Below are 26,336 nucleotides of genomic sequence, written 5' to 3' on the forward strand. Positions count from 1 at the left end.
ATGAACTTCAAAGAGACAAGGACAGAAGTAAGCATACAGTTGTTTCTGTTGCGTCGTCTGCATGGATAGCGGGCATGGTCTATGTTTCAGGAAAATCAGATGCTAAAGGTGAAGAAAAAAAGAAAGAAATCCAGAAAACAATATATCAGAAATGTAAATTCAGCTGTGGGATAGTTATTTAGAACAAACTGGTTTGTGAGCCACCAGAAAACAGACTTTTATGTCCCTATTGGCGGCTAAATAACATTAATTTTTGTTCTTTCAGGAATTGTATTGCCATGGCTATAAGTGATCTTAGACCTCATTTGATTTTGGATATCAAGTGATTTTTACATATCATTTGAATGTATGAGTTATACACCTAGGCCAAGCCTAGATTTCCTCTTCCCCTGAATGTCCACAAGTAATTAAAAGGCAGATTACAAATTCTATTGTTTTGGAAAGCTCTCTTGGCTCTGGGTAGTGGCAATTTACATTTTCCAGAGCCTCAAAAATTTCTCCTGGCTGTCATGCTCATTTTAGCTAAGAGGGACCTGTCCAGACGCTCAAGCAGGAGGGCAGAACAGAGCCCACTATTTTCTTGCAGTTCCCTCTCCTCTTGTATGGATTACCCAACAGCAACAACGATAATCCGAGCCTGCTCCTGCCTGGTTCATCTCTTTATAGTCAGGGGAAGGTCAGCTATTTTTTGATCCCCATGGGAGCAAGCAAGCTCCTCAATCAGTAACTTAAAATAGCCTGCCATTCTCAGCTGCTGGGTTGGAGCCCCTCCAGGGAGAGCAAAGGGACAGGGTGGAAATGAGAAGCCACCACAGCTCCAGCGAGGACCTGCTCCCCAGACCTAGCCGAGTGGAGAGTGGCTTTCTTTCTTCACTTGTTGTTATTGAGCAGTTGACTCTTTACAGCTTGCTTCTTCATTTGGAAGGCAACCAGTCGATTGGAAAATGAGACTAAATGTTGCCGTTTTCTTTGGGGCTCTCTTCGGAGCTTTGGGGGTTTTGTTGTTTTTGGTAGCCTTTGGATCGGATTATTGGCTTCTCGCGACTGAAGTGGGCAGGTGTTCAGGTGAACAGAAAGTGCGTTTCTTCTTCAAAATACCGATCGATGTACTTAGTCTCAACAAGGGCAGCCTGGTGCATTGTCTTGAAGAATAGCAGTGGGGCGTCTATGTCTTCCAGGAGAGCTTTCATGGGGAGCTAGTGGCCATCACTGGGGACCACAGGAAGTAAGGTGTAGCAGGATTGATAACACTCTCGGGGAATGACAGCGGGTCATTTCTTCTGTGCAGATAGAGAACATCACTTTTCACCATGAAGGCTTTTTCTGGAGGTGCTGGTTCAGTGGCGTTGTGGAGGAGAACAACTCCAACATCTGGAAGTTCTGGTACAGTAAGTGCAGTTGGCCTTGTTCCTCTCCCTTTGTCTGAGGCAAAAACAAACAGGTTCAAGTGGATCATATTGCTAATGGTGCAGTGTCTAGCGTTGGTTCCATGGCATGGAAAGGGTCATGAACAGATTCCTTCTTTACAGGAGAAGTGTCTGTAGGGATAATTTCTAGCCTCAGATAAAAGTAGGGCTCTGGATATTTATAATAAAACTTGAGTACCTGCTGTTTTTCTACCCATATTTAAAATATACAGCCTCTAATTTAAAAAAGCAGATTTTTGTCTATGGTAGTCTCTTTTCAAGTGTCTATTCTTGGTATGTTTCAAATAAGTGATTTGGAACTTCATTTGGCTATGAACTGAAATTTCAAATACAAAAGCCCAGAAATAGAGGTATTATTTTATATTCATAGCTTAAGAGTTTTTCTTTTAATCTTTTTTTTTTTATTTTTTGTAATGAAACTTAATTACCAGTGGTAACAGATGAAAGCCGCCTTAGTTGGGCTTCACCCAAGTTTGTAGGCTGTATCAAGAAGCGTCTTCCGTTTGATGTTTGTTTTCCTATAGGGAAATGCAAAGTTCTGTTTTTGAAGTTCAGAAACCTGAAGATTTGGATGAAATTCTTGAACTGCACTTCTTCTGCCTTGTTTATCTTTGAAAAAAGAGTTCACTGAAAATAGCTAGTAGTCATTTTATTATCTTCAACAATAAACAAACTAGCTATTAGCCTAGTAACTAGTTCAGATTATAGTCTCATTTTCAAATTCTCCTGTCCCCCTTGCTCTTTCTCTTTCACTGTAACTTGTCACCAGACTGCATAAATCTCTAGTGACCTGTCATGCTTCTTACAGATTCTGTCATCTTAACCGCAGTCAGAAGGCAGACTTAGATTTTGAAACCTAGTGCACATGGAACACATTTTAAGTTTCCCATAAAAGTTACTCCTCTGGTTTCCTCCAACACTGGAATTCTGTTTGGCTTCTCACTTTTTAGTGTTCCCTCATTTGTGTCTTCTCCCGTGACGTTCAGATGAATGAAGAGGAAGTGTTCTGTTAGTCTGAGCTAGTCAAGGTCAAACCCAACTCTACTAGATTTCTAAAATGAATATTTGGAATATCTCCTGTGCCAGGCATCCTGTTGGTAGGGAGATGATGTAAAGATAGGTGTAGCATTGAATCCTTGCTCTCCAGCCCTGTGGGAATGTGTGTTTCTCCCACCGAATTTCAGTTGAGAAAAACCCTCATTTTGATTTCCCGGTGTTTTCAGCAGAGATGTCCTCCTCGGGCAGGGTTCCGAGCATGTCAATTTGCCCATTGTTTTGTTTTGCTGTCTCCCTGGTTCTTGGGTCCCCTTCCGTTAGGTATGCGTCACCTCTGAGCCTTCAGTAATGGACACTGTTACTTTGCTCTTCTTCCTAGCCAATCAGCCACCATCCAAGAACTGCACACACGCTTACCTGTCCCCGTACCCCTTCATGAGGGGAGAGCACAACTCCACCTCCTACGACTCCGCAATTAGTAAGTATTCCTGACCTCCAGGTGCCTCCTGGGACCAGCTAGCTGAAAAGTTTTGACAATTAAAGATAATTTAACATCTGCAATTATAATGCTTCATCTGATATTAACCCGCTAAATGTAAAGCATTAATATTTTAACACATCATTTATAAGTTTAATTAGAATTCATCTTGATCGAAAGTCGGAGCTATTGTGGTTCACTCTTGATGCAAATAATTTAAAAATGTAGTTTTGAAATGGAAGATAGTGGTGTTTATCAGGAAGAGCTGCTTGCTTCCTGCTTATAGCTAAAGTACTGTAGTCTGCATCCTGCTTAATTTGTTCCTGTAATTGTTACCCATGAAATGTGATTATACTACCCTGTTCAGAAAAAGTGACTTAACCCTGTTTACTATATGGACTATCATTAGCATTGACTAGAAATAATTGAATTGACTAGCACATTTTTTGGTTAGCTAAATGAAGGATTGATACAAACTATTATTACTTTACAGAGAGTCAAATGTATTATTCTGAAAAAAAATTCCCAATTTGTATAATGGTTTGATTAAAATTGTACTAGCCAAAGTTCTAGAGACTTGAACCAACTGAATATATATCTTTTCCTTGCTATGCTGTACCATTTATGGAATAATAATAATAATAGTAAGAAGTGTAGGCAAGGTTGGTAGAGGCATGTTGCTTTTCTGAGTTTTCATAGCTCACAACTAGATGAAACCGTAGGTGTGGAAGTTGGGGCTGAAAGAGGAGAGATATATAGAAAGTATCTATCATCCACATATCTATGACTATCACTGTCTGCCTTTCTGTCTGTCTGTCTATCCATTGACTTTAAGGATTTGACTCAGGTAATTGTGGACCTGGGATGTCTGAAGTCTGTTGAGGAAGCTGGCAGGGTGGGCTCTCTTATCAAACCTTTAGTTTGTGTGGCAAAAGCCTTTCTTCCCCAGGAGACCTGTCTTTGCTCTTAAGGCCTTCAAGTTATTGAACGAGGCCCACGCACTTATGGAGAGTGATCTGCTATACTCAAACCAAAGTCAGTGGTAAGGAGATCTCAAAAATGAATCTCTCACGGGAACTTCCAACCTTCCATGTGACCTAGACACCATAGTCTGACACATAGCACTAACCATCTCAAAACTTAAGAGCTCTCCATGTAACTCATAGCTCAGCTATCTTTCTTTTTTCTGTCAAAAAAGACGTACATTATGTTTTTGTGTTTATGAACGGCAATAACATCTGTCTTTGTGACGGTCCCTTGACATTCTATGGAATATGTATCTAGTCTGATGGGAAGAAAGATGAGGATGAGGTGCCCCAAGGCTGTGCTTGTCCAAAAGATGGTGTGGCCTTGGACAATGGCCACAGTGTGGTGTTCCTTCCCACTGAAAACTGGGAAGGCATCTCCTCTGTTTCTGCTTCACACTCCTGTGTCCTGCAGGGCATAGACACTCTCACTGATAGCAGAAGGCATAGGAGAGCCAGGTAAGAGCATAAAAAGTTATTTTTGTTACAGGAGAGTCACAAAGCTATTCCTTCGCCATGATTCTTAGTTTTATATAATGAATTAAGAGGTAATGTGGGGGGGGTGGACTCCTAGAACTCAGAGTCATTACCTTAATATCTAAGATCATCGTTATCACTCATACATGTGATTCTTCCGTGAGAGAGGAATCCTAGATGCCATCCATTCAAAAACCTTGTTCCTTCCGAGGATAGTGAAGAAGTCTGAAAATGAAGTGTCGTCCTCCGTGCATAGTAATTATGTCGGGCATGGAGAGTAAATGCATGTCGTGGAAATCCTGCTGCAATTATACTTACAATTATTATGCAGCACTGTGTGTAATGATTGTGCCAGTAATTTGGATCCAGTAACAAAATTGTATCCAATTAAAAAAAAATTACCAAACTCTTGTTTAGTGTTCATATGCAACTCCATATTCACTTCAAACAGTTTTATTGAAAACAGAGTAAAAAGGACAAAGTTGAACAAAGGTGTATTCTAGAACAGAATTAAGACGTGCATTTCATGTCATCTCATAATGATGAACAAGGCTGTCCTTTGTTTCCCGACCACCAGCCCACCTGACTTTTGTGTTTGTGTTTCCTCCTTGATGAGGCTCATAGTCCCCAGACCCCAAAGCTATTTTGTAGGCAGCTCTACGTAGCTTCGTAATTACCAAGTATTATAGCCATTCTCACTAAATTGGAGGTATTGTTTGTAAAATGTGAAATATCATGGCCTAGAAAATTGTTAATAAGGAGCTTGCACTCACCTGAGTTTTAGGATGACTGTTGGTCAGTATTGACTTCTGTGTGAAATCGTAGCAGCCCACTTTCACACAGCTGGTTATTGGCAGACCTCACACAAAAGACTCATGTCTCTGGCTTCTGTTTTACCATAACTTGCAACCTACACTGCTGAGTGCACTGTGAAGAGCAGTGAAGCTGAGTTTGGTCATACATGACTGTATTCAGGGGGCAGCTGGGGGGAACTCAGGGCTAGCCTGGACTACACAGACATTCTCCTTCTCAGAGACACAACAAGGAAGTCAAGAGAGCAGCGGTAAGTGTGTGTTTTCTACATTTTCATCACAGCGAATCCCACGTACACACTTGGTTCTAATTCGGTGTTTCCTTTATGTATGTTTAACTCTCAAAGAATCTGAAAAATCATCGCTCTCAAATTTATGCAAGAGAATGGGTGTCCATGCCTAGTGAAAGGTGGCTTAATTCTCAGTATCTGAAGTGAGCCCACTGGAGATCTGCATGCAGGGTTTAGATTTCTCTCCATGTTTCATGTTTACAGTCATTATAGTTCACTCGTTTGCATTGGAGGTGACAGACTGGACATAGGTTAGTTGTTAATTCTCAAGATCACTCAACTCTGATTGAATCGATATTCTCCTTTGTCCCCACTGTCTGCGGCATCCCTCCCCACCCCTAGGTGTTCTTATGCTTAAGATGATCACTTCCTTCAGCCTCTAGCCCCTCAGCCAGACTAGTCTTCTTTGATTTTGATTTTTATTCATATTGGTGGTTCTAGAAATCGGCGTGATGCTTCATAACAAGGGAATATGGTTCTGTGGAGAATGGCTTCATATCGAACTTCCTGTCAGACTCTGGGGACAGCTCAGCGGTAGAGCATTTGCCTAACATGTGCAACACCAACAGATCAATCCGATACTTTCAGTGATAAATCACTTTGATTAATTTTAAGTGAAAAAGAACCTTAAACGTCCAGGCTTGGTTTCCTGCTTTCTTGGTTGATGAGTGCTGGAGATGGGACTCAAGGCCTTGTGTATGTGAAGCTCCCTCCTCCTCCCTCTCCCTCCCTCCCTTCATCCTTCTCTTTTTTCCCTCCTTTCATCCCTTCCCTGTCCCCTCCCTCCCCCTCTTCTTTCCCCCTCCCCTCTTTCCCCTCTCTCTTCCTCCCTCCTCTTCTTCTTCCCTCTCCCTCTCTGTCCCCCCTTCTTCTTCCCCTTCCCTCCTCCTCTGACCCCTCCCTCTTCTTCTCCTTTTCCCCTCCCTCCCCTTCCCTCAAACTCTCCTCTCTCCCCCTCCTCTTCTCTCTCCCCTCTCCCTCCCCCTCCCTCTGCTTCCCCCTCCCTGCTTCCCACTCCCTCCCTCCTCTTCTCCCTTACCCTCCCTCTCCCTCCCCCTCCCTCTGTTTCCCCCTCCCTCCTCTTCTCCCTTCCCCACCCTCTCCTTCCCCCTCCCTCCAACTCCCTCCCATCTCTCCCCTTCGCCCTGCCCCTCCCTCCCCTTCTCTCTTGGCCCTCCCTTCTCCCTGTCTCCCCTTCTCCTTCCCATCCCTCCCATCCCTCCCTCTCTCCTTCCCCCATCCTTCTCCTTCTCTCCCCTTCTCCCTCTCTCCTTCCTTCCCTCTCTTTGTCTCTCCCTCCCTCCCTCCCTTTCTACCTTGGTAAGTTAAATATGCACATGGCTTGAACTTTGGATTCTACAATCTGTCCTCTCTGCCCAGGGCACGACTGTTCATCGCTCCCTAACCCTCTCTCATCTCAAGCACATCTATGCGCACAACGAGTAGGCCAGTTTTTTCCTCTTTTAACAACATCCTTAACTCTGTCCTTGAAAACACACATTTTCCTGTTTACTTGTGTACTTACTTCTTTTACATATTTCTATGAACTCTGTCCTAAGCTCTGTGGAATGAGGGAGGGTCTTGTCTGTTTGGCTCAGGACTATACAGTATCCATGCATCACTATTCCTTCATGCACATGAATGATGGGGTCTAAGCCTCTTTGGATCCTTGTGGGCTTTGCCTCTTTATTAAGTATTGCTTTTTTCCCCTTTATGCTTTTCAGTATCCAGCACTTTTAGCAGTGAGCCATCCTCTGCCCCATCTTCAGGGTTTATATATTGGATATTTTTTGTCTCCTCTGCCCTCATGTAAATATAATCATAAGTGTTTGCTGGGAAACCAGCAGCAGAAAGACAGGAGGGATCCACTCTAAAGCCATGCTGTAGAATGCAAGAGCCAGAGAACAAAGAAGATGGGGGTTGCTGCCATGATGACTCTGTGGGAACCATGATGATGCTGTGTAGGAGCCGTGATGATGCTGTGTGGGAGCTGTGGTGATGCTGTGTGGGAGCCGTGATGATGCTGTGTGGAAGCTGTGGTGATGCTGTGTGGGAGCTGTGACGATGCTGTATGGGAGCTATGATGATGCTCTGTGGGAGCCGTGATGATGCTGTGTGGGAGCCGTGATGATGCTGTGTGGGAGCTATGATGATGCTGTGTGGGAGCCGTGATGATGCTGTGTGGGAGCTGTGATGATGCTGTGTGGGAGCTGTGACGATGCTGTATGGGAGCTGTGATGATGCTATGTGGGAGCCATGATGATGCTGTGTGGGAGCTGTGATGATGCTATGTGGGAGCTGTGATGATGCTGTGTGGGAGGACATTCATCTGTTTTATTAACATCAGCCAACTGTGGGTTCCTGTTAATCCTTATTCATGAAGCTGTTGCATGTTCCAAAGTTGAGGACATAGAACTTTGGGTTTTTCTAGCCACTCTACCAGATGAGGAGAAGAGAAGAGAAGAAGGAAGGAAGTGAGAACTTGAGAGAGACAAGTGAAGGAATCCACCCCAGGGGCTGGCATCCTGCTAAAATGTCACCAAGGCAGAGTAAGCATGCAAGAGAACACTGAGAAGGAGTAACAAACATGACTAAGTTGTAGACCTCAGTCACCAAATGAAGGAAAGCTGGAGGACTCTAGGGTGACACGAGCAGAAGGTGGGATCCAGTTTGAACAACACACTCAGAAATGCACTGTGTGCTTGCCTCCTGCCAGTATGCCTTTTGAGCATTATTTTTTTTTTCTTTCTAGTCCTTTTTACATGCCTATATGCTACGTAGTTTTATGCATTGCATCTACTAGGATGTAAAAGTTCCCCCTGTTTTATGATAATTTACATTCCTCCAGCTTTTTTCTAATGATTTCTCAAAATTTTTAACATTTGCCATTGCCTGTTGATGAACATCTTTATATATGTTTTTATAATTTGATGAATTATTATTTTTATATATTACACTATGATAATATATGTATACTATATTATTATACTATATCATATTATATATAATATGTAATGATATTATATATAATGTGTATTTATATAGCTGATTATAACTATATATTACAATATATTTTAATGTTTATTTATTTATTTTAAATTTAATTTTATTAGATATTTTCTTTATTTACATTTCAAATGCTATCCCGAAAGTTCCCTATGTCTTCCCCTCGCCCTGCTCCCCTACCCACCCACTCCCACTTCTTGGCCCTGGCATTGCCCTTTACTGGGGCATATAAAGTTTGCAAGACCAAGGGGCCTCTCTAACCAATGATGGCCGACTAGATCATCTTCTGAGACATATGTAGCTAGAGACATGAGTTCTGGGGGTACTGGTTAGTTCATATTGTTGTTCCACCTATAGGGTTGCAAACCCCTTCAGCTCCTTGGGTTCTTTCTCTAGCTCCTCCATTGGGCCCTGTGTTCCATCCTATAGATGACTGTGAGCATCCACTTCTGTTTTTGCCAGGCACTGGCATAGCCTCACAAGAGACAGCTATATCAGGGTCCCTTCAGCAAAACCTTGCTGGTGTATGCAATAGTGTCTGGGTTTGGTGGCTGATTATGGGATGGATCCCCGGGTGGGGTAGTCTCTGGATAGTCCATCCTTTTGTCTTAGCTCCAAACTTTGTAACTTCTTTCATGGGTTCCCTATTCTAAGGAGGAATGAAGAATCCACATGTTGGTCTTCCTTCTTCTTGATTTTCTTGTGTTTTACAAATTGTATCTTGGGTATTCTAAGTTTCTGGGCTAATATCCACTTATCAGTGAGTGCATATCTAGTGACTTCTTTTGTGATTGGGTTACCTCACTAAGGATGATATCCTCCAGATACATCCATTTGCCCAAGAATTTTATAAATTCATTGTTTTTAATAGCTGAATAGTACTCCATTGTGTAAATGTACCACATTTTCTGTATCCATTCCTCTGTTGAGGGGCATCTGGGTTCTTTCCAGCTTCTGGCTATTATAAATAAGGCTGCTATGAACATAGTGGAGCATGTGTCCTTATTACCAGTTGGAACATCTTTTGGGTATATACCCAGGAGAGATATTGCAGGATCCTCTGGTAGTACTATGTCCAATTTTCTGAAGAACCGCCAGACTGATTTCCAGAGTGGTTGTACCAGCTTGCAATCCCACCAGCAATGGAGGAGTGTTCCTCTTTCTCCACATCCTCACCAACATCTGCTGTCACCTGAATTTTTGATCTTAGCCATTCTGACTGGTGTGATGTGGAATCATCAGGGAAATGCAAATCAAAACAACCTTAAGATTAATATATATTTATTATATACGTAAAATGTAAAATATATTATAAATATTATAATTTATATACTATAATTATTATATAATATTATGTATATGATATATTCTATTCTATTTATATTTATTATATATAACATATACTATTTATATTTTATATATTATGTATAGTTATATAGTATATACTATATAAAATATATACTTATCATGTGTATAATTATATTATAATATGTTGCTATAACTATAATTATTATTAATTTGATCCTTATATGTTTTTCATAATTCGATTAATTCTTTAGGTTACAGTTCTAGCTATGTGAGTGGAGAATCAAAATATAGCACTATATTTCTTTGTCCTGACTGAGATGTTTGAGATCAGGTGCCTGCCTACTAGGTTTGAGCACCAAACGGTTCTCAAGTAAGAAAATGTAATTAGGGCAGAAGTGTGCGGATGAAGAGGAAGAGGGCGTGGTTAGAAGTGGAAGATGAGGCAACAGTCTGGGACCGGATGGATTTATTAAGCTGGATCTGATCGTGGAACCAGCTTGAAAATAAGTAGCTTGAAGCACCAAACCTGCTTCTAAGAAGCATCCGTTAGCACAGCAGTCAGCCGTGAGAAAGGGCAGGGGTGAGTTTTGATATCACATGCAATCTTTCAGAAAATAATCACAGGAACAAAGGTGGTAGTGCGTCCGGTACAAATAGGGCGAGAAGCAAGGACAAACAACTCAAAAGCAGGTGCAGCATAGTTGGGGACATAGTCACCAGCGGAACAGGGCTTTGTCAGGAGAGCCGTCAGAGGGGAGAGCAAAAAGACAAGGTCTCTAATGACAGTCGCGGAATGAGAAGGACCAAGAAGCTCAGGACGGAACTGGATCACGAGCTAATGATGCAGTTGCTCAAATGACCAGGACAGCCTCACCTCACCAAGGGCTCTGCTGTAGATGCCCAACAAGGTTGCTATTTCTGAATCCTTCCTCTCCCCCCAAAACCGCCTGCCCTGCTGGTTCCCCCCTGGAACTCCAGACCTCCGCTCTACAGCACATTCTGGCTCATTGCTTATTCTTAAATTGAACTTGAGGCTCCTTTTTCCGGCAGTGCCCTTCTCACCCGCCCTGGGGAACTCATTTCCAGTTCCTGCACATTTTATGGCCTCCTAATCGGCCTGAGAGCCAAGTCCGGGTCTAGGCAGCCTTTCTTTTTCCTTCTCCTAAGGGACAGATTAATAAGCCTTGCCCCTCATAAAGGGGCGGGGCCACCGAGTGCTGGGAATGGAACCCTCTCTGGGACAAGAAAGGTGAGATCCACCCACGCAGTTAGCCAACACTGGGGCTTGGAATAGCCACCATAAGGGCTCAGCATGACGGAGGGGAGGGGCCTTCCACAAACAACCACACTCACAAACTCATCGCTCTGTGCTGCACGAAGCAAAACAGCGTTTTGAAATGCACGTCCTGGCATTTGACTCTTTGATCTAGCAGGGGCCTGAATTCAGTTTGAGTGGGGTTAAAGTAAATGCTTCGAGAATGTAGGAGACACAGTAGCAAATCCTTGGTATCTAATCTCACCAGATAGCTCTCCCATTCTCCACTTGTAGATCAACTTTCAGGTTATTATACTTATTCATTTTTGCTTGTTAATGGATGCCAATTCTGCACGTGGTTCTAAATTTAACAAATACTTTGAACACTTCAAGTTTACCTAATTAGAAAAAGGGATACACTTCAAGATTGAATAGAAAATATATCTAGTCATTTTCCCCATAATGCCAAGTACCTAGAACTTGGAAATATGGTAACATCAACTTGATTTTTGGCTGTTCTTTCAAACATTTGGCAACACACAGCTATGACTACAGACTCATCATATATTACACAGTGTCCACAGTCCCTGCTTAACAGCTGATGTTCTGTGTGAGAGCCCCCAACACAGGCTACAAGTGGTTTCGGTGTGAGTAGCGGCCCCATAACCCAACACTGAGCTCCTGAGGAAAGAATTGGCTCTGTGCACCTAGGACCCAGAACCAAAGTTGCAGTTAAAAGCTGCTCTTTGAGAGGAAGCTGTTTTGTATATATCTGAAATTTATTCATGAATTCTTTGGATTGGGAAGTGATTGCTTTCTGAAAATACGACCGTGCCATCATCCTCAGCAGTGTGGCCTGGATTTCTTTAGAGAGGACAGGTTCTTATCTCCCTGTCTGCAAAAAACGCCTGCTTGCTCAAAAGTGGAATCCCTTCCCCAGAGGAACAGCAGAGCAAGGCTTCTCATCTTGGCATCCTTTCATGATGGGCTGGCCGATCTTGTGCTGTGGAGAATACCTGGTGCATTGCTAGATGGTCTACAAGACGCCTAGCTTTCACCCAGTATCCCAGTAGCGACCCTTTATTTGTGACTATTAAAAATTGTCTCTAGATATTGACAGGTATCCTGGGCAGTGGAAGTGGGGTTGGCACATACACACAAAATGTCCTCTAACAAGACCACTGGGGACTTTCAGACTTCCATCCCAAACACTATCACCCCAAACCATATACTTTTTAGAATCATATTTGTTCCTCAATATGGTGGGACTGGAACCATTGGTTCCAGGACCTATCACACGAACACCAATATCATGGCCGCTCAAGTCCTTTATAAAATTGTGTCTTATTTTTATTATGCAAAGACACTCTGTACATCATTCCATGTCCTTTAGATGACTTCTCAGTGAATTATTTTGCTTTAAGATTTATTTATTTTATGTATATGAGTGCACTGTAGCTGTCTTCAGATACACTGGAAGAGGGCATCAGATTCCATTACATATATGGGCTACCATGTGGCTGCTGGGAATTGAACTCAGGGCCTCTAGAAGAGCAGTCAGTGCTCTTATCCATTGAGCCATCCCTCCATTCCTTATGTTACAGGTCTATCAGTAATAACTATGCCCTGTCATTTGGAAAGTATGATTAGAAGTGTGTTGTGTCTACACTGGGCATTTGTAATTTTGTTCCTAGTCACAGGGAGCCCACCTAGGCCTCTTGTCTGTAAATATAATTGCTTTGGCTCCCAGTTTGGGGCCTTTCCTCTGAAGACAGTATCAAAGTATCAACTGGGATAATTTTTTAAAAGATTACCAAGTGCCTGCAGTATACCTGACTTTACACTTGTCTGAATGTTTCAGGATAAGTCTAGAATTCTTGCCCTCATAGAACTATCACAGTATAGATAAGGCAAAACACACACACACACACACACACACACACACACACACACACACACAGAACTTCCCAGCATAATACTTTGATGGAAATAAAAGATTGTAGGGTGGTGTGAGTTCTAACAATAGGAAAGGGAAGGCCAAGCTGGAATGAATTTTTCCAAGCAGTTGAAATGTCTCCATGGCACCAAGTGCCTCCTTTGGGGACCAGATCCAGGCTGCACAGAGAAGGTGTCATAGGGACTGGCACTCGGCCAGCCTCTGTGAGGAGTTACAAACCAACCTTCTAGCTCATGCTCAGCCTTTGACCCCAGCACTTGAACCAAGAGCACTCACAGTGGCTTCTTCTCCAAACCGGTTTGTAAAACAGGCATAAAAATAGAGGCACTTCATCCAGCTGTGAGTAAAACTGATAGAGAGAACAGCATAAGTATGCAATAGAATAGTTGCCATACTGTTATCCAATAAGTGTCAGCCACTCCGATGATGCTCCCTTCACTCAGATCTCCCAGAATAGGACATCATCAGCTCATAACCATTCATCATGGCTTCTCCCTTGTGGAATGTTTCCTGTCCTGGATGTGTGTGTATGTGCATGTGTGCATACATGCATACATGCGGGTCCACATCAGAGTTTGGTATGGTTTTCACACAGAATAACTTTTTATCATTGTCAATATAAATACCACTCTGTTAGTAACATTACCATTTAATAGCATGCCATGTGAATTTATCAAAATTTGGCATTCTTTATCTGGGTACTAGTTGAAGTTCGGTCAACACAGGTCTGATTACTACATGGTATTATGTGCCAGACATTATTTTTGTGCAGGTTCTGGTGGTCAGGGTTAGCTGGAGCAGGGTTGACCTGTTTTATTTAGAAGCTCCTCTTTGTGTTTTTGAGCTGTTGTGATGGTGGCTGGTTTCACATTGTTTCGTCATTTGATGGCCTTGTGGTGTCTCTAGCATTACTGGATGGTGTCCTCAGTCCCTGTATTGTGTCTGGAGCTTATACATGTTATTTGTCAAGGCTTGAAGATGTGCCCAGTTCCCCTGAACCCCCCCCCCACACACTGGTGTTATCATGTCTCTGTCTATGTGAAAAGTTATCCTTCATCGCTGTTTTGAGGATACTTTTCCTTGCCTGGTGCAAGAGGCAGAAGCCTGATACATTTGTCACTGTTGTTACCATTTTACTGTGAATTTCTTTGGCTTTTTGTTGTTTGGGCTTTACTCTGGTCTGCACATTTATAGCTTTTGGTGACTTTTTTTTTTCTTCAGTCTGATGCTATTTCTTCCTACATATGAGATACAGAAGACATACCCCCTCCATATTTGGTCATAATTTCACAGCATCTCTAGTATCTGTTCACTTTTGTCTGTCAATATCTTCTTCGGATAGGGGAATTTCCCGCTATTCCTTCAAACCCCACTGGCTTTCTCCTTCCATCTCTTCATCTGGAAATATAACACAATTATTGCTTGTGTTTTTATTTCCCTTATTTCAGATAACTCAATTTTCATTTTAAAACACATATTGTTCTTCAGTTTTTGTCTGGTTCTAGGATTTTCAGATTTGTTCCTGAAGCATTGTCACAGAAGCTACTTCAAAGGGCTCATCAGAGAAAAAGTCTTTGCACCTTAGCCTTGGCATCCGAGGACCCTGGTCTCTGTTGATGTCACAATTTCTCTGATCTTGGCATTACTGATGAGGTTTAAATTGGAATCGAATTAGTGAATAGGCTACTATATAATCACAGATGTTGTTTAAAACTGTGATTTAAGTCAGCTTTTCTTGACACTATTCTAGAGAGGGAAAGGGTGGGAGTGGCTTCATGTACATTCGATGGAGGTGGTTTCTAAGCTTCTCCCTCCATAACTGGTGACACGTGTGTGTCTATCCTCCTTGTTCTGATGACATATAATGAGGGCCTTTTAGGCCAAATTTTTTTCCAACCTACTTTAATAAGGGTTCAACCTCTCCTCTTGCCCACCGTCCAGCAAAAATAGTGGAAGAGAAAAGTTTTTAGGATATGGGGGTAAAGGACCTGTTTATCAATAGTTCTTTGAAGGCAAGCTTGATCTTTGTTGTCAGCAGCAAACACCAAATATGACTCAGCAGCTACAGACCAATCCTTTAGGCAGGCAGACACCAGGCATGAACCAGCAACTTCAGTATAGTCCTCTTGGCAGATAGACAGCATGCACGAACCAGCAGTTCAATCCTGAAGAAACCTCAGGCTCTCAACCAGCCTGAGGCCACAGAAAGCAGCAAGATGCCCCAGGAATCTCATGAACAGTTCTTTGGCAAGGTTTTCTCAATGGCAGTATTGCCACAAGTGCAGCTCAACGACACTATGTAAGGCAAACCAATACATGCATGTTGTTAGCAAAGAATAGCAAGGCAGAGCAAAGCAAACCAATGTTCCTGCTCCCACTGTCTGTGGAGTCATATTTATACTCCTTCGTCACCCATCCTTTCATGTGTCTGCTGTAGCAAAACATCCCTTTATCTTCACCTGTATCTGCTTTAGGAAAACATTCTTTCATGTGTCTGTTTTAGCAAGACATCCTTTCACCTGTGTGCCCCAGCCGAACATCATTTGTCATAACTGACTTGCCAAACAAACCAGAAATTTCCACTCTAGGGCCTTGTCTTACATTTGCTTCCTCTGACTCTGGCCTGACTGGTTGAGGCCCCTTTACAACTCACTCACCTGTAGCTTTCACTCACAAGGTAGGGGTGGGGAGAAGTGCGCAGTAAGATGGTAAATGTCCCGACTCTCTGGTATGCCTCCCATAACCCCATGCTGGCGGGAAAACTTCTCCTTTATCTCTGTCTCTGATGATTGGAAGTCCTGGCACACCACATGCTCGCCACTGTTATCATGGAGGATGGTCTCACTGCCACTCGAAGGTGATAAATGTCCAGATGGCTTGGATGTAGAGTGCATGAGCTGAAAGAGCATCTCTGCCATGGTGTTCAGGGGAAGGGACTCTTGAACTTCTTTGCTTCTCCTCTAGCATTTGGTCAAAGTAGGAGGGCCAGTTTTGGACTAGCTGAATGGTTGCTTGTGTAGTCTTCTAAGCAGGGGATTTTAGTTTTCTTTTTAAGCTATCTGTGCACCTTCTCGATTCCAGTTCTGGGACATACAGGGCAACATGAACACCCTGGCTTTCAGCACTGTGCTGTTCCTGAAGTCTCAAGGTCCCTAGCTTGCCTGACTTCTGCTATCCACCTTTATGGGTATTTTAACCATTCATTTTATGTGCTATCCAGGGTGTCTACTTGTGCTGGGAAGAGAGAATAGAAGCAAGTGTGTTTACCTCATCTTCCTGGAAGCATAAGTCCCCTTAGTCAGTTGTGCTGTGTAGGAACAGCTGGTAGGGTTTACCGATGTATTAGATGTAGGTGGTAACATAAGGAACACTGAGTAATAATTCTTTTTCACCCTTAACAACTAGAAAAATGAAGCTGCAAATACTGGAGATGAGGAAGGCTGGGCAAGCTTTGCAAACATTTGAACATACTAAGTGAATATTATGTCACCCCTGGGATTAGAGTCTCAGGTTGAAGGCAGGAAATGTATAGTTAGCCATCATTCTATGGCAGTGGTAGCTTTAAAGCTTCAAGACAAGAGGAAACTCTTTTCAGAATGTGGGCAGATTGACAGGTCAGTGCAAGAACAGCCCTGGAGTGTTCTGCTAACACATAGAGAAGAGCAGGGCCCAACCCAGGGAACTTCCAGTGGGAACCTTATCGCTTAGCACCGGGACAACAGAAAAGACTATTTAATAAAATGCTTCACTTCTTGTATTTCTTTGTTATTATTATTATTATTGGTATTATTATCATCAATATTAAATATTTTCTTTATTTACATTTCAAATGCTATCCCCTTCCCTGGTTTCCCCTCTGAAAACCCCCTCCCCCTGCTCAGTAACCCACCCACTCCAACTTCCTGGACCTGACATTCCCCTACACTGGAGCAAAGAACCTTCATAGGACCAAGGGCCTCTCCTCCCATTGATGTCCAACAAGGCCATCCTCTGCTACATATGCAGCTAGAGCCATGAGTCCCACCATGTGTTTTCTTTGGTTGGTGGTTTAGTCCCAGGGAGCTCTGGGGGTACTGATTAGTTCATATTGTTGTTCCTACTATGGGGCTGCAAACACCTTCAGCTCCTTGGGTCCTTTCTATAGCTCCTTCATTGGGGCTTCTGTGCTCTATCCAATGGATGGCTGTGAGCATCCACTTCTGTATTTGTCAGGCACTGGCAGAGCCTTTCAGGTTAAGCCCAACTAGACAAACTAGACTCTTAGGCCAGAGGCTCAATTTTGGGGATCCCAATGAGTCAGGAAAAGCCACCTAGTTCCCAAAGGTCAGTTGAAAAGATGAAAAAAAAAAAAAAACAGAAAAAAATTCTTCTCAGCACAGAAGAAAAGAAGTAGAGTCATGACTGGAAGTCCATCCCTCTGGAAGACTAAGTAAACTCTATGGTGATGTCGTGAGTGTAGGGGTGGGGGATAGCTGGTTGTCTTGGTCAGGTGACAATTTGACTGATTGTGGTGCCAGGGTGGGTCAGGGAGTGGCTTGTCTTCGGTAAGAAAGTTGCTGCTACTTGGTGAAGAGCTTTGATTTGTCCATGGACTTTTGTCCATCAGTTCTATTGTTGAGTTTAAGTCACCATAGGACAGAGTGACAGAGCAAAGGGCCAGTGAGGAGGACAGGGTAGAGAGGGCTGGCCGTCAGGGTTAAGGTGATGAATGATCACCAGGGAAGAGACGGCTGACCATTTGGTGATGAGTGATTAGTGGGGGAATCTGCTTGTTGTCCATGGTCTGGAGCAGAATATCATAAGGCTGGCAATTGGAGTTCTGTTGACTATGATGTCCCTTCAAATCTTGAAAATGATTTATCCTCATCTAGATATCTGTGGTCTTGAAGAGAGAGGCTTATCATCTTTAATGATGGATTGAAGAGTCAGTGCTTTTCACAAAGAGCATCCTGTAATCCAGTGATTCTCATCCTCCTTAATGTTGAGACCCTTTAATACAGTCCCTCACGTTGTGGTGACCCCCCCAGCCACAAAATTATTTTGTTGCTATGTCATAATTGTAATGTTGCTGCTCTAATGTAAATATCTTGTATATATATATGTATATATATATAATTGTAATGTAAATATTTGATATATAGAATATCAGATATGTGACCCACAAAGGGGTCAACATCCACAGGTTGAGATCCACTGCTCCAAGTTGAGTCTAAGTTCTTATTGTAGTTTCATAAATTATAATGAACATGAGCACTATTGGAATCCCAGGGCCAACCTTAGGAATGTGGCCTTGTGAAATCAGCAATAATTGAAGTCCAAAATGTCGAAGTGATGCCATCTGACCTTCCTAGAGACTAGTTACGTACATCCCTTTTTGTCTCATCTGTTGTAGAAACCTACTACCACCATTAACGTATAATAAAAAGTTTACAACAGGTTTTTATTTTTTTAATTTTAAAACTAACTGATAGCACTATGAAGTGATTTAATTTCCTTTCTTACAAGTCTGAAGAGCAAAGGAAACTTGCACGAAAGAAGCTAACATTACACGCAATGCTTATGTCTGGTGTGTTACATGAGAATCTTTGTTGGCCCAATGCAGCATTTGAAACAGCTACTTAGAAGCCAAAGAAATGAGGTTTAGGTTTTTCCACCCAATGATACTGCCTCTATGCCCATTTCTTGCGTCATAATTACTCTTTCCGTAATACCAATACCAACAAGATCTCCTTCCAAAAGAAATAAGTGCTGTCTCATTCTGCTCCACGAATCAGTGAAAGTGACCTAAGAACATGGATTTAGCTTGCTGAACACTTGTCTTCTACCTTAGAAAGGGATTACCCGATCATTTGTAGTAATAGAACAAAGAAAGTAAATCAAGGCACTTACAAATAGATCGGTGGGATATCGGGTAATAAAGTAGAAAACAGGTTTCCGATACGAATATTGACATTTTTCTTTTTTTTTTTTTTTGCTTTTGGACTTGTGAAAGCTAATGATCTTCCAAGGGAATCAAAATAGTTTTACATAACTGTAGCATGTTCCATAAAGAGACAGGTAATGTAAAGCTTCTAAGGATAACCTATGAAGTTTTTGACTACCCTTAACTCTCCACAGTCTGAAATATCTGTAGAATTTCCCGTGTGGGTGTGGCTTCAAAAAAAAGCTAGGCCCTTTTATTCTCTTTAATATTGTAATGGTATGGTGGTTTGAATATGCTTGGCCCAGGGAGTGGCACTATTTGGACATCTGGTCTTGTAGGAGTAGGTGTGGCCTTGTTGGAGGAAGTGTTTCACTATGGGTATGGGCTTTAAGACCCTTATCCTAGCTTCCTGGAAGCCAGTCTTCTTCTATTTGCCTTTGGAACTAGAGGTGAAACTCTCAGCATCTCCTGCACCATACTTGCCTGGATGCTGCCATGTTCCTGCCTTGATGATAATGGATTGAACCTCTGAACCTGTAAGCCAGACTCAGTTAAATGCCATCCTTATAAGAGTTGCCTTGGTCATGGTGTCTGTGCTCAGCAGTAAAACCTTAAGACAAATGGGAACCTTTTTGTTTGTTTTCCTCACAATAATTTAAGACAAAACATGCTGATTAATTTAGAAGATTTGAACTTTCCTTCTTAGTTTAGGTATAATGAATGAATGCCACCCTTTCTTTGCTGCATCTCTGCTCTTCAAGAGTTAGTTTGGGGCCCTGAGATAATAATGAAGTTGAGTGGTCAAGACAAGTATTTAAAAATGTGCTTGCCCCATCTAATGTGGGGTTTCTTGTATTTGTAAGCCTCCTGTCAGCCCATGGCCAAGGCTCTGCTTACATCCACGGTCTTTTGCTTCAGTGTGGTTAATGTCACGTGGAGTGAGGTGTTTATGAAAGTGAACTGGTTAATTTGTTTCCAGAGCAACAACCGTTGTCCCGCAATCAGGGGATGTTTGCTCTAACAGCTCCCTGTGTCCAGTAGCTAGGCAGGGACGTCTTCCAAAAGTGTGTTGGCTCACAGAGTTAAGTGCATAAAGCAAGTTCCCCTACAAAAGCATAGAGTAGCTATGGGAGCACAGGGGTTTGTCTCCTTATCAGCGAGCAGTTTGAAAGAGCCGCTTCTTTCCAGCAGGGATGTGGAAGTTCAAGATACACAGATCGTCGCAAAGGGGGCATAATCGACAGTGTGTTTTCTGGAAGAGCACAGATCCCAGCCAGGTGCTTCTGACTGTAACTTTCGGATGCTGGGACTCTATAGAGAAGAGCAGAGGTGACCTGTGAGGCTCATGAGAATACACAGAAAGCCACGGTTGATGATTCTAAAGAGCACATGGCAATTAGTACCAGGACAGTCAGTGGGGAAGAGGAGAATGAGCCAAAGCTGTGAGTTTCCACTGCATTCCTTAGGCTAAACCCTGGAGAGGGCAGATTCCTGCCAGGTGCTTCTGATTAGAGCCTTTGAATGCTGACTTTGAAGGTCCAGGCCCATGCCTCTTGCTTAGTGTGATGCTGTGAGTTCACTGTTACTTAAAAAAAACGACTATCTCACAAAGAGCATAATTAAATATATCTTGTTTCCTCCCGGGTTCCTTCTCTAGCATCAAGCCTACCGTTGTCTTGCATCTTTATACTAAGTCACTGGCGGGTCCTGCTGTATTCCCCCATTCCATTTCCTCTTCCATGTTTGTGCTGTCTCAGGACTGACTGCCTTCCCTCTTTTCTTCCTGCTTGCTCCTCCTCTCAAATTCTCGTTCAGCAATAAACTTTAAGCAATGTGTTAAAATGGAGCCTGGGATCCTTCCTATATTCTGTATAAAGTACCATCAGCCTGTTGTCCTCCCAGACTGCCACGTTTCTCTACATTTTATGCATTTTTGATTTGACAGGGCAACACTAGCAATTGATTACCTTCTACAGCACCTGACATGAGACAGGATTTCAATTTGGTATCTGCAAGAATGGTGTTCAGTTTACTTGTTGATCACCTTTTTTTGTTGTTGTGTATCTTATGATGCACATAGAGAGAAATGGCAAGGGAAATCAACACTGTAATTCTTAAACAATTTTCTCTTTGGTAGGATGGTAGAAATATCTTGGGTTACATTTGAAGAAGGCTCTGTATTTATAATAATGTTCCATAATGAAAGGCCTCAATTTTTTGAAGAGATATGGTTTTCAGGATGTTAGGGATTTGCAGAATCAAGTTATGTGAAACAGAAAAATAAAGATGCCAAGTCCTCAAAGTAGAATCCTTGCCAGATCCCAGGACACTCAGAATAGAATTCTTGCTAGTGAGATTTTGCTCATGATTTCCTGTGATCTTCTCTGCTCAACAATTTTGGGCAAGGAGATTACAATTTTGTATTTTAAAATGTGTGAATAAAACAGTTTCATAAACATTGCCTTTTGTGGCTTGCTGTTAAAGCCAATGGAACTTCCTTTCAGATGTCAATAAAATTTTTCTGTTTCATGAAGAGGACATCAGTGGGCAGGGAACTTGGCTGCCTTTGGTGTTCAGAGTGGGGCCGGAGTTCAGGCAGGAGATCCTAGAAACCCCCATACTCTTGCTTCATAGGTATGCATTCCTGTGTGAGGAGACCAGGAAACTCAGGGATGGAAGACACAGCTCCGGGGGACCCAGGTGTTAGAGTAGCCAGCTTCTGTTTGACTGGCTCTTCAGCTTTCCCTTCACAGGAGACTGTTTCTTCCAAATGTAGATTCAGCCACTGAGGCCAAGAGGTCTAGACAGTAGATTTATTTCCTTTTTTAACTAATTAGCTTCACTTTGTTCCCATGAGGGCTCCATAGCCCATTAATCTTGAGACTCCAATGAAGATTAACTGGAGGGTTAATGACCATACACTCATCCATATTTTATTGAGCATCTATTTCATGTCAAGCAAGTTTCCACTCGAGTCAGAAAGACTAGCGAGTCTTAGTCTGCCCCAGAGGGAGTTTATGTTCCAGGGGTGAGAGTGGCTGTACACACAGAGAGACTGCAGTAGGAAGTATTCATTCTGGAGTCTGGCATGGGTCAAGAACATGAGTCCTTGGGTCAGGAGTTGTGCTTCAAGATTATAGCACCAGAAAATAGGTAAAATTACTGTCACAAATTAAGGAAGGAAACTGGGGCTTGGAGAAGCCAAGAAACAGGCCTAAGGTCATATGACTGATGGCAGGCATCTATCTCATCATCTGTCTATTGTCAAATAGGCATTCCATCTCTCATGTCTGTCTCCTTTCCTACTTGGCCTATCCATCAGCTTTGTGGACAGGCAAGGATATAACTTGCTGTGAGCCTTCAAAGAGAGAAGGGTAGTGATCAGGTCCTAGAGAGCAAGCAGTGCCTTCTGTTGGGCTGCTGTCATAAACACTTCGGTGTGGGTGGCTTAAGAACAGGGGTTTGTTTGCTACTGATGAGGAGGGAGGGAGTCAGGGTGAGGTGGGGTTGGGTTCTAGAGAGGACCTCTGTTGCCTGTCTTCTTATACCTTTCTTGGTTGACAGAGAGGGACCAGCTCTGTTTTCCTCATCTTATGAAGTCACTAATTCCACTGTAGGACTCCAACCTTGTGACCACAACCAAATTCGTTTCCTTCCCCCCAAAGCCTCTGACTTGCCAGTGATCTCACACTAGGTCTGAGATTGACTTTCCAATGATCTCTCACTGGGTCTGAGGTTGGACCTTTAGCATCTGGATGCGGGGCAGGAAAGAGAGGAACATCATAAGGAGGAAGGCTGATTAGAAGGAGCTTTGCGAAGCCCTTGAAGCCTGATGAGAACACGGATGCTCCTTTCAGCTGAAGGGTAAGCCCGGGTCACTCATGCGCTCTCTTGGATCATCGAACATCGCAGTACTCTGTACACACTGTCTCCTTCTTCACTGCCCGGGACAACAACCTTCTGGATGCTGCTGTTATCAAGATTTACTGTACTGTCTCAGATATCCTTGACTTACAGGGAGATGTGTCCTAGTGAAACATCGTGTGTTGAAAATACATGGCCAGCTGTAGGTCCTGGTTGAGTTCCTTCTGTGACGACAGACTCCAATGGAACCTGTACCTGGCTCATGCTGCAGACTATCAGGAGGGATGATCCAGGCCACTAGCCTAGGGAAAGATCAGGTCAGATTACCAGATCTACTGACTGCAGACCTGGTTAAAGTGGGGAACTTTCAAGTGGGACCATTGTATATCGGTGACCAGACATAGTCCTATAACCACAGCTACTTCCATTACCACCTCCAGCACTGCAAACCCCTCTGTCTCAGAGTTGGAGAAGGCTCCATGTCCACCTCCAGTCTCCTGACAAGGCATTAATGGGATCATAGGCATGAATGCAGCTACACCTGAATACTCTCCTCTCTTCTGGAAGAAGCACAGGCTTCCACAACCCAGAGTGATAGCAGGGGTTGGGGAGGGAGCCCACTCCCTCCTGCCCAACATGCTTCCTCCTTGACACTGTGGCTAGTTTTACAGCAGAGAGATTAATAGTCACGGAGTCTCTCTCTGTGCCTTTGGCCCTATTGATGGTGGTAAGTGGCTGCCTGAGCTGGGTCAGGCCACAGATGTGGACACATTGTACAGACTGTCCTCCTGTCTTGGGGCAGACGGTACAGTATTTTTAGTTCTGTTTGTCACTGCCAAGACGAGCAGCTCAAGGACATGAGGTATTACTGCCCTACATGACAAGCATCTCTGCCTCAGGCTGCAGCAACATACACAGGAGGAACTTGTTTGTGCTGGAGGAAGGCGGAGCTGTTGCTTTGTTTTAGCCTCCTTGGCAGCAGGTGAAGCTCTTATCTTAAAGTTGTACTGGACATGTTTTATTGGATGAACTAGCTCTGTGTCCATCTGTGTCTCTTGCGCATGCACACACACACACAGAGGCATATGTGTATATATTCCCACATGCATACACACACATACATACACACAGAGGCACACACATACACACAGAGGTACATGTGTATATATTCACACATAAACACAGAAGCATGTGTGTTTAGACTCCCACATGCGTGTGTGCGTGCACACACACATACAGGCACACACACACACACACAGAGGCATGTGTGTATATATTCCCACATGCGCGCACACACACACACACACACACACACACACACACGTGCACACACACATACACAGAGAGGCACATGTGTATAGACTCCCACATGCACAATACCACTGCACAGAATTCATTGTCCAGGTTGTTTAATGATCTTCCCTGTATCTTCCTCAGAATTTTTTATCCAATGTTTCTCAGGCTTCCTTCTTATGCCAGTTTGGAATGTGTTTCTTTGCTTCTACTCAAGGCATGGACACCTCGGTGTCTGTTGAGATTTGAGGATGCAGTTCCTGTTGCTGTTTGTGGTATTGTACATGTTAGGATCACCAGACATAATGAGCAGCCTTCCATCTTGCTGCACTCTTGTTAATGAGCTAGATGGTCTCTAATAAGGTGGTGACTCTCTTTCTCTGTGAGGAACAGTGGAGCGATCCGGAAATGAAAGCTAAAGACAAAGATGATGCAAAAAGGAGAGCATATAGAAACAAATATGAGATGCTGCATAGAGCATCAGGTGCATTCAGGGTTGACGATTTCTTTTTTTTCTTTTTTTTTTTTTTTGGTTTTTCGAGACAGGGTTTCTCTGTATAGCCCTGGCTGTCCTGGAACTCACTTTGTAGACCAGGCTGGCCCCGCCCGGCGGGTTGACGATTTCTAATCCAGGTCTTCTAGAATAAAACTACTAAGTAAACATGTAATGAAAACAATTGCAATGTTAAAACCTTATTTTGCTCAGGAAAATCAACCCCAGATGAACCACATCTCTAGCACATCTTTAGATTCTCCCCTGACCCTCCTGCATCACAACGCCTGTCCAAAGGGCACTGGTTTGCCAAACCACCTCTTCACTTGTATGTATACCTCAAAGATTAAAGACAGATACAGATTTAGATGAGATTGTAGACATACACACACCAAGCATCTGAAAGCATTATAACAGGTGTGTTAGAACTGATAAGCTGGCTCCATTATTTGTCCACGACAAATATGTTAGTGTCCACTATGTTATTGGCAAGAGCATCTTATTATAAGGTATAATAAATAATTATAACCACTGCATGATATTTAAAGGTTTAAGTTCATGCAGCCACTCCTCCCAAATATTCCTATTGTATGTCAAGGCTTAGGCAAAATGTTAAGGCCTAGGTTATTGTTACCTGGTTAACCTGCTGTTAGTAGCAAACTTTCTCATGCCCAAGTTGATTACATTGTCTGTTATATTCTGTGCCCTTGGGAACCAATTACGATAGAAGTCAGTGGAACTGTGTTGTATAGTTACCCACAATAAGCTTGGACCCGAACCAACTTCCTAGCAGTACTTCCTGCACCTGTGAATGAGATTTTATGATATTTGCTTTTATAAACTGCCCCTGGAATGGACCCCAACATAAGAGAGTCACCTGCACAAATACAAGAAATTATTTGGAATCAGACTTCCATTTTGTCTAGTGACCAAGTAAAGTTTAAGTTCCCAAGACCTTCCTGGGGAACTGATATCCTACTTGGCAGAAAGAGACATGTTCATGGGTAACTGACATCCGGTTAAGACATGAATGTGAGACAAGGCAAGTCCCCTGCCACAGTTGAATACCTCAACCAATAGGAGGAGGGTAAGTCTACAGCAAACAGATGTTCCTAAGGAAATCCCTTATCCCTAAATACTGCTTGGTGGAATAACTTAGCACATATATTTATATATTTCAGGCTTGAAAAGTCTTGTAGGACCTCACAGGGCCACAGTTTAGTTTCTGAATACAGACGGTAGACCTGGTTGATCAGTCCTGGGGCTCAATAAGCTATCACTGTCTTACTGAGATTTGTGTTCATGTGATTTGTGAGAAAATCCTGGGACCCCAACAGTGCATCCTCTCTTTGAACATATGTAGACAATACTTCTTCATATGCTACCAAAGTATTATACCATTATTGTATTAGTCAGGGTTCTTTAGAGTCACAGAACCTATAGGTAGTCTCTATATGGTAAGGGGATTGTTGATGACTTACAGTCTGTAGTCCAACTCCCAATAATGGTCAGCAGCAGTTGTGAATGGAAGTCCAAGGATTTAGCAGATGCTCAGTCCTACAAGGCAAGCAGGCGAAGAAGAAGAAGAAGAAGAAGAAGAAGAAGAAGAAGAAGAAGAAGAAGAAGAAGAAGAAGAAGAAGAAGAAGAAGAGAGAGACAGAGAGAGAGAGACAGAGAGAGAGGGAGAGAGAGAGAGTAAATCTTCCTTCTTCCAATGTCCTTATGTAGGTCT

The 26,336-nt window shown here is 42.9% G+C and overlaps 1 protein-coding gene across 3 annotated transcripts in view; it reads left to right on the plus strand.

The window, feature by feature from the left end:
* Positions 1 to 793: 793 nt before the first annotated feature.
* The window catches only part of Tmem182 (transmembrane protein 182), a 49,791-nt gene continuing 24,248 nt past the window's right edge, over positions 794 to 26,336 (plus strand). The window contains exons 1-3 of one of the 3 annotated variants that reach the window (XM_021175170.3): positions 794 to 1,076; positions 1,289 to 1,388; positions 2,803 to 2,901. In XM_021175170.3, the coding sequence (XP_021030829.1) occupies positions 945 to 1,076; positions 1,289 to 1,388; positions 2,803 to 2,901 (331 nt within the window). In that variant the 5' untranslated portion in view covers positions 794 to 944. The remainder of the gene's footprint in view (positions 1,077 to 1,288; positions 1,389 to 2,802; positions 2,902 to 26,336) is intronic. The other 2 variants (XM_085836777.1, XM_085836776.1) reach the window with 2 other exon arrangements.

Source organism: Mus caroli, unplaced genomic scaffold (genome assembly GCF_978045245.1).
Source record: "Mus caroli unplaced genomic scaffold, Mus_caroli_1 scaffold_1, whole genome shotgun sequence".
NCBI lineage: Eukaryota > Metazoa > Chordata > Mammalia > Rodentia > Muridae > Mus > Mus caroli.